The 12,404-nt window shown below is 50.7% G+C and overlaps 1 protein-coding gene across 6 annotated transcripts in view; it reads left to right on the top strand.

The window, feature by feature from the left end:
• The window catches only part of NSF (N-ethylmaleimide sensitive factor, vesicle fusing ATPase), a 135,204-nt gene that overhangs the window by 105,978 nt on the left and 16,822 nt on the right, over positions 1 to 12,404 (top strand). For all 6 annotated transcript variants that reach the window (XM_073582344.1, XM_073582343.1, XM_073582346.1 and 3 more), the window contains 6 exons: positions 4 to 160; positions 250 to 383; positions 2,037 to 2,103; positions 2,176 to 2,255; positions 2,414 to 2,548; positions 2,640 to 2,753. In XM_073582344.1, the coding sequence (XP_073438445.1) occupies positions 4 to 160; positions 250 to 383; positions 2,037 to 2,103; positions 2,176 to 2,255; positions 2,414 to 2,548; positions 2,640 to 2,753 (687 nt within the window). The remainder of the gene's footprint in view (positions 1 to 3; positions 161 to 249; positions 384 to 2,036; positions 2,104 to 2,175; positions 2,256 to 2,413; positions 2,549 to 2,639; positions 2,754 to 12,404) is intronic.

Genomic DNA, 12,404 nt, shown 5'->3' with positions numbered 1-12,404 from the left:
TAGGCCTTCGGAACTAATCAAGAGGACTATGCAAGTTATATTATGAATGGTATCATCAAATGGGGCGACCCTGTTACTCGTGTCCTGGATGATGGGGAACTACTTGTTCAACAAACAAAGAACAGTGATCGCACACCCCTGGTCAGCGTCTTGCTGGAAGGTGGGTTCTATCTGTATTCTGATAAGGGAATAGATTAAGGAGGAAGGTTTTTCTTTTAGAATCATGAAATCACATGGTTTTTCTGTTAGGTCCACCACATAGTGGCAAAACAGCCCTAGCAGCCAAGATCTCAGAGGAATCCAACTTCCCCTTTATCAAGATCTGCTCACCAGAGAAAATGATTGGATTTTCTGAGACTGCCAAATGCCAGGCCATTAAAAAGGTATGTCTTATTTTTTTTCCTACTTGTTTTTTTGGGCTTCATTATATGGGCGGAGGGTATAGATCCATCATGTGAGCCATTGGCCCAAATATTAGAAGTATAACTTCTATGCAAAATAGACTTGAAACCCAACCAAAATACATTTTTCATCTTTTAATCTCAGAAGTTTAAAATGAATGCCCACTTGTAAGCACATGTTTTTTACTTGTTTTTAAATCTAATAATCCGTAAAATACAAAGTCCTTTCATATTATATCTTTGTGTGACCTGACTTTCTGACACAGATTCAAAATCCCTACATAAACAAATGTATGTAACACAATTCTTGCTGCTCACTGCCACCATTAGATGGCGCTGAGAGTTTATAAATTGACTGAGCTTTATAGTGGCACAGTATACAGTAAGCTTCAGAGCTCCCCCTAGAGGAGGCTGCAGGTAACCAGAATTGTATCTAAATCTATAGCTTAGCTGGATTTGGAACTCTGTCTTAGTATAATAATTTCAAGCTGTCCTAAGAAATACCGAATAGATAATCAACTTTTATAAGTTCATCCTAAAAATTATATCGTGTTTAAAGGAGAATATTCATATTAACTGCTTAAAGAAGTTGCCGGCCGGAAGTATGTACTTTTGGAGCTGGCAGTCTACTTGTAGTGGCTGGGGCTTTCTACTGCACATCCGCCTCCTATTCAAATCAAGAGGAGGCGGATGTGCAGTAACCGTCTCTGGCCACTATCAGTAGATGGCTAACTCTGCAAGCAAGTACTTCCAGCCGACACCGATAACAGCTGGTATGACCCCTAATGATCAGACTATTTTTTTTTTTTTTATTAGTTGCACTATATATAGACTTGATACTGTGACCTATTGCTCACTTACATATTGCTACTGCTGTATTGCAGTATATTATGCCTGCCAAAGTTACACATGCTGCCAACTTATAGTCCTGTCTCTGCTATGTGGCATTTCTGGGGGGGGCTTTGTTAAATCCCCCGCTGCTTTGCAACCCACAATTGTATTGTGGGGGCACAGATTTGTGCAGAGAGGAAGCTCCATCCCTCGCCATACTTGTCCGGAATCATAGCTGTCTCCTATTCCAGCTATTGGAGCTGGGTTTCTTCTGTTACAGCTTACATTTCCTGACGACTGAATGGGTATTGCTCCTGCACTGCACCTTTATGGGATCTCTATCCTGCCGCAAGGGGTTATTGTGTCTCTTGCGTTAGGTATCAATTAAAATGCCTAACTATAATGAAAGACGCGCAGAGCTCGAAATATAGGATGCAATCAAAATCACTTTTATTAATACAGAAGTTTTGAAAAACAATCAAAAACATACACTACCAAACACTCCAAAAATGGTAGGCATCAACATTCTCCATTGTGCTCATCGGTGTGGATAAGTAACAACTTTTTTCACTGTGTTCTTTCTATTTTGTAGACAACTTGTCACTTTATATAGAATCGAAATTGAATCTGCCTATTGTATGATAAGTGATATTGGATTGGGGAATCTAAGTACACTAGTACTGTGTGCATTATAGACTAGGGTTTACTTTAGGCAAATTCAGTGCATGAGGTCGAAAAGTCTGGATTTTCCAAGTGACTTTTCCTTTTCCCCTTTGAATCGTTCATTGTTCTGGCTTTTTGCAGATCTTTGATGATGCCTACAAGTCCCAGCTGAGTTGTGTTGTGGTGGATGATATCGAAAGACTTCTAGGTGAGACCACAGATCCATGCAAATCTGTGCATAAATAAATCCCATGGGATTATAATCTATGTTCTTTTGCAGATTATGTTCCCATTGGTCCTCGCTTCTCCAATCTGGTGCTCCAGGCTTTACTTGTACTTTTCAAGAAAGCTCCACCACAGGTAAGAGCATTGTTTAGTGGGTTGTCCACCTATGGGCTACAACTTTCAGGAAGCACTGCTTCCTGGAAGAAAACTCAGCTGATTATATATTGTGAAGAATTGAACAACTTGTGGTATATTGTGCTGAACATGTTTCCGATTTTGCTATTTCTCTCCAGGGTCGTAAACTGCTGATCATTGGCACAACCAGTCGTAAGGACGTCCTCCAAGAGATGGAGATGCTGGATGCTTTCAGCACTACAATACAGGTTCCGAACATCTGCACAGGAGAGCAGCTGATGGAGGCGCTGGAGGTGAGCTCATCACATGGACAAGCTGTATTGTGTATTGTTTCCCTTAGATTTTATTTCCAGTTACACATGTTTTATTTCTTCTGTTTTGCAGCTTTTGGGTAGTTTCAAGGACAATGAACGTGGTGTTATTGCTCAGCATGTGAAGGGCAAGAAGGTTTACATAGGCATCAAGAAGCTGCTGATGTTAATCGAGATGTCCATGCAGGTGAGGACCCACACGGAAGGGTAAATCGCCAATAGGGCAGGCAGCATACCCTTAGGAAATATTGTAAATTGCATAGGATGCTAGTTCCTTGGAGCCAACCACTGAGCTCCTGGAAAACTGTAGCAGATGAGAAGAAGGAACTGCACATCAAAAGAAACGTAGAGATGCTTTAAATGGGATTTATTTTGAGGATCTAATATCCACTGATCACACCGCCGTAAGTACAGAATTAAGTGGTACAATGTTTCGGATATAACACGCTTCAGGTGTGTCAGCAAGGGCCTCTGCAGATAAGTTAGCGGGATCCAGGGTACAGGACAGGCTTCCCAAAAAGGCGAACCAGGATACAATTTTATATCCCATTTGCAGTTCCTCCCTCCTATCTGCTGCACACAGAAGGATGGGATTTTCTTGTTCTTAAGTTTTAGATTTCCTAGTTTTTCTGAAAACATTTATGCCATCTGAAGTAGATGTCAGGTACCAAGTATAAAGGGTTGTCTGTCGAGGCTCCTTCTGGATTGGTGATGCCTCCACATGCATTCACCATCTATTCTAATGAATGTGTTACACAAAAATAGCTGAGTGAAAACAGTTGTCTATTTCCGTATCCACTAAAGGAGCGTGATCACACTAGTGCAGTGACCTCTTTTGCCAGGAATTATGGTATCAGGCACCAACATTGATCAGGAGGGTTTTTCAGACTGCAGATAAGGAGCCAGACCATCTTACTAGTGTAGATCTATAAACTGATGCACAAAAAGGCAGGTATGTCACAGCATAATTCATATCCTAGAAAAAGAAGAGGGGCACCACGTTTGTTGAAGATTAAAACATACCTTCTATTAAATGCATACAAAATCAATAATTCATCATTGAACAAAAAATTATACACCAGGGAAATAACTATGCAGATGAGCGTACATTAGATAGTGATGTATATGGGGAATGTCATTTACAGGATCAACATTTCTTTATCGCCTTATTGGGGGACACAGATGACCATGGGTGTATGCTGCTGCTGCTAGGAGGCTGACACTATGCAAAACAAGAAACTTAGCTCCTCCCCGGCAGTATACACCCACCGACAGGCACCAAGCACCTCAGTTTGTGCTTAGTGTCTGTAGGAGGTGGACCGGGATCTCCCCAGATCCGCATTTAATCCTTTTCTTTTCAGGTTTTTGTTGTGTTTTTTTAATGATTTCCCCTTTCTTTTTCAGATACACCTCAGGAAACGGGATGTGAGTTCATCCTGCTTTTCCTATTAATGCGGCTGAGCGAGCAATGTGGTATCGCCCACATCGCAACTCTCAGGCCCGCAGGCAGGACCTTCCCCTATCACCCTCGGGTATTAGGGGCCATGGATGGACGGTCCTAGCCGATTCCCCTCCTCACCCCTCTCCCAGGACAGGGCTGAGAGGATGACGGCGGTCGCCAGCGGTGACGTTTCCCTGACACGGGGTTTGGAGCCGTCTTCTGCACCATACGGCGGTGCGGGTACTGAGGATCACCTCTCCCAGCGACCTGCATTCTATCACGGGCCCCTGTGGTCAGCCTCTTCAGGGACATCAGGTATGTTTTTCTGAATGTTCCCTGCAGCCCTGCGCTCACATGCCAGTCTAGGACAGCAGAGTACCTCTCCTCCTTTTGAATTTCCCGCCCCTTGAACCAGCGCTCTGACAGGCGCGCGTCCCTCTTGTTGCGGGGGGGGGTCCGGGGGGGGGGGCGCGCTTCCTCCGTCAGCGCTCCCTCCATCAGCGCTCCCCGTCCTCATCAGCTACAGAGAGGGAGCGCTTTCAAGCCCGGGCGCGCCGTCGCTAGTGAAAGTGAGGGAGCACTTTCATTTTCAAAAGTTCCTCCCTCTCCCTGCGCGCTCTTTTTCAGCCTATCTCAGGGCTGCTTTCACTTCAGCCCTGTCACTGTCTTTGGCCGTCCCCCTCCCCTCTGGGGTCTCAGCCAATCGCGCCGTGCGGTGGCTTAGCCCCACCCACCGCCAGCGTTTCTTCCTGGATTGCCGATCTTCTTCCTCCTTCTCTCCGGACCTCGCCTGGGGGACACATCGCTTCTGATCCTCGGTAGGCTAGACGCTGACTATCCCTGGCACCTAACTTAGCTCCCCCCCCGCAGTTTACTCAGGCTGTGTTTTTTCTGCCACTGAGACTTATGCACAACCCCGCAAGGGCCTTCTGCTCCAGCCCCACCGCTACTCACTATGCCTGCGTGCGCTGTAAAAAGAAGTGGGCTTCGGGTCAGTCGTCTCCCCTCTGCCTCTCCTGCAGCCCTTCCACCATGTCGGCCCCTCAGGAGCACTCCGAACCTCGGGCGGAGACCACCCCACCCCCGGAGTGGGCCGTGGCGATGTCTCAGTCAGTTTCTGAGCTGACAAAGGTGTCTCAATCGCTGGTCCAGGTCTTAGAGCGGTTACCTCAGTTATCTGCTGTCACCTGTGCACCGACCGCCTCGCATGGTGAGTCGCCAGCACCGGACCGTGGCCCTCAGACGGACAGACCAAGTCGGGGCTCTAGGAAGCGGGTCCTGTCTGGCTCTTCCTCCGGTTCGCAGGGTCCCTCTGCTTCTCTCAGGCTACGCTCCTCGTCCCCCTCATCGGCAGACGATCCGGGGTCAGACGAGGATTCACTATCTGGATCAGACTCAGAGGCGGACGACATAGCTAGAACTCGGGAGATGGTAGTCTCATATTGGCTATATACCAAACACTCAAGATTAAGGAGGATAAGGCCCCCCCCCTCAGGAATGCTCTGTTTCCCTTAAGAAGGCAAGGCCTCCATCTCGAACCTTCCCTAATAAGGATTTCGACACTTCCTTAGCCAACCACTGGCAACATCCTGAGAAACGTTTCTCAGGCCGCAAGTACTTAGATGTACTTTATCCCTTTGATGCGGAGCTAGTCACGAAATGGACCAAAGCTCCCGAGGTAGATCCACCAGTTTCTCGTATTTCCTCTAAGACGGTCCTTTCCCTTCCGGACGGAGCTTTTCTCAAGGACCCATCAGACAGGCAAATAGAGTCGTTGGCTAAGTCTATCTTTGAGGCTTCCGGTGCATCCCTATGCCCTATCTTCGCTTCCGCTTGGGTGGCGAAAGCCATTTCGGCTTGGGCAAAAATTCTGCGCAGGGGCGTTTCAGCGGCAGCTCCTCAAGACGAGCTGGCAGATTTTGCAGACCAAATTAATCACGCAGGCAAGTACCTTCTGGCCGCCTCCTTGGACGCGGCAGGGTGCGTTGCTAGAGCTAACAGCAACATTGTAGCAATACGCCGCATTCTTTGGTTGAAGTCTTGGAATGCGGATACTACCTCAAAGAAGTCACTCACCAACCTGGCATTTCACGGCACTAGGCTCTTTGGTGCCAAGCTGGATCAGTTAATCTCGGATGCCACGGGTGGAAAGAGCACTTCCCTTACTCAGTCCCGTCCTAAGAGGTTCTTTAACAAGAGGGCTTCTCAGCCTTTTAGGTCCTATAGCCCCTTCTCTCCCACAGACGGTTCATCCCAGCAGGACCGTAACACTGCTTCCAATGACCGGAGAAAGCCATCGTATAAGCCAGCCCCTCGCTGGAGATCCAGGGGTCAACCTTCCAGGTCCTCAGGCGCTCGATCCGGAAGGTTTTCATCTAAGTGACGGGTCACCCCCACCTGGAAAGCTTTCCAGGGTGGGAGGCAGACTTTCCTTTTTCAAGGACGCGTGGCTATCCGTTGTCGACGACGCTTGGGTCAGGGAAATCATCACGTCCGGATACAAAATCGAGTTTTCTTCCCTCCCAAACAGTCGTTTCTGTCTGTCCCGATCCCCAAAACAGCGATCACAGGTTCCAGGGTTCCTTCAGGCCGTCTCCTCTCTCCTTTCCGCCGGGGTCATCGTTCCCGTTCCTACAAACGAGCGGTTTTTAGGTCTACTCGAATCTCTTTGTAGTCCCAAAAAAGGACGGCTCACTTCGCCCAATTTTGGACCTCAAACGGCTCAATCGCCATGTGAAGATCCGCCATTTCAAGATGGAGTCTCTGCGTTCGGTAATAGCCTCAATGGAGCCCGGAGAGTTTCTCTGCTCGGTGGATATACAGGATGCCTACCTCCACATCCCCATTTCTCGCCAGCATCAGAGATACCTCCGCTTTGCGATTCAGAACAACCATTATCAGTTCGCGGCCCTTCCCTTCGGCCTAGCCTCCGCCCCTAGTGTCTTCACGAAGGTGATGGCAACAGTCATGGCCATCCTTCGATCCAGAGGGATCCTTATCATCCCTTACCTGGACGATCTTCTGATCAAGGGCTCGTCCCGACAAGACTGTCTTCACAGCCTTCACATAACCTTGGATGCCCTCGGACGCCTGGGATGGATAGTCAACAAGGACAAGTCCACTCTGTGCCCTACCCAGCGACTGACCTTTTTGGGCATGGAGTTCGATACGAATCTGGCCCGAGTGTTCTTACCGAGGGACAAGTTTTCAACCCTTCGCAAGGGGATACAGTCCCTTCGGCGCTCGAGGGTCATGTCCCTTCGGTCCTGCATGAGAGTCCTGGGGAGGATGGTGGCCTCTATGGAAGCAGTGCCATTTGCACATTTTCACTCTCGCCCTCTCCAGCTGTTCCTCCTGTCAGTCTGGGACAAGACCTCGTTTTCTCTGGATCGCCCCATTCTTCCGCTCAGAGTCAAACAATCGCTAACTTGGTGGACGTTGTCGACGTCATTTCTCCGCGGAAGATCCTTTCTCCCGCCTCGGTGGCAGGTCATCACCACCGATGCCAGTCTCCTAGGATGGGGGGCGGTCTACTGTCAGAGAACGGCCCAAGGGCGTTGGAACGCCCAGGAGACTCTTCTGCCCATCAACCTTCTGGAGATCAGGGCAATCTTCCTCGCTCTCCTTCGTTGGCAGCATCTTCTAGTAGGAAAGCCGGTCCGCATTCAGTCAGACAACGCCACGGCCGTGGCGTACATAAACCACCAGGGCGGTACTCGCAGCAGGCAGGTGATGTCGGAAGTGGCAAGGATACTTCGTTGGGCAGAGCGTCACGTGCCGGCGATTTCCGCCGTTCACATTCCAGGGGTGGAAAACTGGGCAGCCGACTTCTTGAGTCGCCAAGGGCTAGCGTCAGGCGAATGGTCCCTTCATCCCACAGTCTTCAGTCAGATATGCCAGCGCTGGGGCACCCCGTACGTCGATCTCATGGCCTCTCGGATGAACAACAAGGTTCCTCACTTTGTAGCCAGGTCCAGGGATCCATTAGCAGTCGGTTACGACGCCCTAGTAATCCCGTGGTCCCAGTTCCACCTACCTTACCTGTTCCCTCCGCTTGCCCTAATCCCAAGAGTGGTCAAAAAGATAAAGTCAGAGGGCATCCCGGTCATCTTAGTGGCTCCAGACTGGCCGAGACGACCTTGGTACGCGGAGCTGGTGAACATGCTCACGGACGTCCCCTGGAGGCTTCCAGACCGTCAAGATCTTCTCTCGCAAGGCCCCCTTTACCACCAGAGTTCTCAATCTCTCAGTTTAACGGCATGGCCGTTGAGGCCGCGATTCTGAAGGAATCAGGGTTTTCCAACCGGGTCATTCAGACCTTGATTAAGGCTCGGAAGCCTGCTTCTTCCCGCATTTACCATAGGTACTGGAAGGCCTTTTTTTCGCTGGTGTGACGAAAACGATGTTTTTCCACTATCGTTCTCAATTCCTTCCATTCTTGGTTTCCTCCAATCCGGCTTGGATGCGGGCCTATCCCTCAGTACTCTCAAAGGCCAGGTATCTGCCCTAGCAATCCTCTTCCAGACGGATCTGGCTTCCTTACCGCAAGTGAAGACCTTTCTCCAAGGAGTCGCCCATGTGGCTCCTCCTCATCGTTCTCCGATAGATCCATGGGATCTCAATCTTGTTCTTGGCGCTCTCCAGAAGGCGCCGTTCGAGCCGATTCAGGACATCCCTCTGTCTTTTCTTTCATGGAAGGTGGCTTTTCTGATCGCCATTACTTCCATCAGGAGAGTTTCTGAGCTGGCGGCCTTATCCTGTCGTTCTCCTTACCTTATCCTCCACCAAGGTAAGGTTGTTCTCAGGCCAGTTCCTTCTTTCCTTCCGAAAGTGGTATCCCCCTTTCACATTAACGAAGATATCGTCCTTCCATCATTTTGTCCTGCGCCTGCTCATCCTCTGGAAAAGTCGCTCCACAAACTGGATGTAGTGAGAGCCTTGCGTGTTTACCTTGCCAGGACCGCTTCCTTTCGCCAATCTGATTCCTTGTTGGTCATTTCTGAGGGTCGCCGGAAAGGTCTTCCGGCCTCCAAGTCCACAATTGCTTGTTGGATTCGGTCTACCATCCTGGAAGCCTATCGTCTTCAGGAGAAATGGCCTCCTCCGGGGGGTGAAAGCCCACTCCACCCGAGCTGTAGGGGCTTCTTGGGCTGTGCGACACCAGGCTTCGGCCTTACAACTTTGCAGAGCCGCGACCTGGTCATCTTTGCACACCTTCGCGAGGTTCTACAGGGTTCATACCCAGGCCTCGTCTGATGCAGCTCTTGGTAGGAAGGTGCTGCAGGCGGCGGTGGCGCATCGACTGACCTAAGCCCTTCCTTATTTCGTTCCTTTATTGCTGTTCCCACCCTCGGGACTGCTTTGGAACGTCCCATGGTCATCTGTGTCCCCCAATAAGGCGATAAAGAAAGAGGGATTTTGGGTTCTTACCGTAAAATCTCTTTCTTGGAGCCTTCATTGGGGGACACAGCACCCGCCCTGTTTAATTAGTACCGTGTTGGGTCTGAGAGTCCCTTGTTGAGTTGGTACATATGTTTATGGTTTTGGTTGCTTCTCCTACTGCTTTTTTCACCAACTGAGGTGCTTGGTGCCTGTCGGTGGGTGTATACTGCCGGGGAGGAGCTAAGTTTCTTGTTTTGCATAGTGTCCGCCTCATAGCAGCAGCAGCATTCTCCCATGGTCATCTGTGTCCCCCAATGAAGGCTCCAAGAAAGAGATTTTACGGTAAGAACCCAAAATCCCTCTTTTTTGGGGTTTTCTTTTTATTGTGAAGCAAACAACAAATAGGACAAAATAACTAACTGAAAAGTTCAGTGTACGTTAATAAGCAACCCCCTCAAGTCAGTACTTTGCAAAGCCTCCTTTGTGGCAATTACATCTCCAAGTCGTTTTGGCTAAGTCTCTATGAGCTTTCCATATCTTGCCACTGCGATATTTGCACATTCCTCAAGGTAAACTGATCCAGCTCCTTCAAGTTTGATGGTTTCCTCTGGTGAACAGCAATCTTCAAGTCTAACCATAGATTCTCATTTGGATTACGGTCTTGACCTTGACTATGCCACTCCAAAACATTTACACGTTTCCCCTTAAACCACTCGAGTGTTGCTTTACCAGTATGCTTTGGGTCATTGTCTTGTTGGAAGTTGAACCTCCGTCCTAGTCTCAAATCTCTGACAGACTGAAACTTGAACGAAATCTAAAATGGAAACCATTTTTCTCCTTCGTCTCATTGGGGGACACAGAGACTGTGTGACGCGCAGGAGCGGGTGTGTGCTACTGCCGTCTGGAGGCTGACACTAGGCATACAAAAAACAAGTTAGCTCCTCCGCCGCCGCATACACCCTCGCCCCGATAGCGGGCGGAAACCAGTTTTTGCTTAGTGTCTTATGGAGGCACACGCAGTCTGGATCTCTCCAGACTATTTTTCTCTAGTTTACCATGAAGATGAGACAGGGGCGACGGATCCTATAGAAAGGGTCCGATCTCCCCAAACCAACAACGGGCGACAACGCGTTGAGTATCGCCTCCGCGTATCCTTTTCCGCACCGAGGGACATATCTGGGACTTTTCCCCAGACATCTATGTTTTTCTTTGTTTTTTTGTTTTATGAAGATAAGACAGGGGCAACGCATCCTATTGAAAGGATCCGATTTCCCCAAACCAGCAACGGGCGACCACGTGCGAGTGTCCCTCCACGTTTCCTCTCCCGCGACGTGGGACATTAGGCCAGACTTAGCCCTGTCCACCCCTAGGTATTGAAACCATGGGCTTGCACAGAGGCACAAGACTAGTCTGTGCGGCCCCTATGACTCCACCAACGCATGACGGCGGTGCTGCAGGGCGGCAGACGGTCCCTCTCGCCCCGGCAAGGCGGTCAGAGCTAGGGTGCCTGCACCGTCTTAAACAGAGTGCCTCAGGTATGTGCTGGAGTGAGTGGAGGGCCCTGGGCAGCGTTTTCGGAAAGGAACGCTTTCCCCCCCCCCACACACCTTTCCCTCCGCTCCTCTAACCTGGTTCGCCTCCCTCCGGGTATTGGCGCGGTTCGGGAGATTGTGGGGAGCTGCAGCCGTATGGCGGTCTGCCGGCGTGCCAGGCGGGCGGACCGGCTCTAATTTAGTCCACGGCTTCGGCCTGGGCCGCGGGTGGAAGCGCCGCACTGGGCGCATGTCATCTCCGGCGCCGCCCCCCGTCGTCAGCCAGGCATGGGGACGCGGGCAGCCAGGGTAGCGGTGGGGCGGACCGCTTCTAAATTTAGTCCGCGGCTTCGGCCTGGGCCGCGGGCGGAAGCGCCGCCCTGGACGCACGTCATTTCCGGCGCCGCCCCCTCGTCGTCAGCCGGGCATGGGGAGGCGGGCGGCCGGGGTAGCGGTCGGGCGGACCGCTTCTAAATTTAGCCCGCGGCTTCGGCCTGGGCCGCGGGCGGAAGCGCCGCCCTGGGCGCACGTCATTTCCGGCGCCGCCCCCCGTCGTCAGCCGGGCATGGGGAGGCGGGCGGCCGGGGTAGCGGTCGGGCGGACCGCTTCTAAATTTAGCCCACGGGCGCCGGATTAAATTGAGGCCCCGGCGGCAAGGTAGGCCGCGATCACAGAGGTGACTGGGAAGAGTCCTTGGACCTGGATACCCCGGGGTACCGGGAGACGGTAGACAGTCTTATTGAAGCAGTCAATCAGACTCTGGGTATTGACGATGATGTCTCCCTAACTGCAGGTCATAAGGTATCCTTTAAGAAGACCAGGAGACCACATAGAGTATTTAGCACTCATCCTGAGTTCGAGGATATAGTGCAGCGGCATAGGGAACGTCCAGACAAACGTTTTTCAGGACAAAAAACGCTGGAAACGAGATATCCGTTCGCATCGGAACTTTGTAAAAAATGGGCGGAATCTCCGGTAGTGGATCCCCCAGTGTCACGCCTAGCTTCAAGGTCCTTGTTGTCAGTACCTAGCGGTTCTTCCATTAAGGACCCCACGGATCGACTCATAGAAGGTTTAGCTCGCTCGGTGTATGAAGCATCGGGATCAGCGCTCTTTCCTTCTTTTGCGGCAACATGGGTAGCCAAAGCCATGATGTCATGGTCAGATTCTTTAAACAAGGTCCTACAGGATAAAGATTTGCCGACGGAAGTGGCGGAGATAGCAAGTCAGATCGCGATGGCGGGTGACTATTTAATTAATGCATCCTTGGATGCGGCTAATGGCGCGGCCCCCGGGTGGATGGCAGCGGCCAGTACCTCCATCCCAGCTCGCTATAACCAAGACAAGGAGCGTCAGGTCACGTATAGAACCAACCCGCTTTGTAGGATGCGGGGCCGCCCGCCCAGATCAAGGGGGGCCAGGTCCCAGAAGCCCTCAGCGAAATGACTCAAGGCATCCAGTACCCGAGGACAGCAGAGTAGGT

This window comes from Dendrobates tinctorius, unplaced genomic scaffold (assembly GCF_039654945.1).
Source record: "Dendrobates tinctorius isolate UK_male_01 unplaced genomic scaffold, ASM3965494v1 ptg000071l, whole genome shotgun sequence".
Lineage (NCBI taxonomy): Eukaryota > Metazoa > Chordata > Amphibia > Anura > Dendrobatidae > Dendrobates > Dendrobates tinctorius.
Note: the sequence above shows the minus strand (reverse complement) of the source record. Positions and strands in the feature narration are given on the sequence as shown.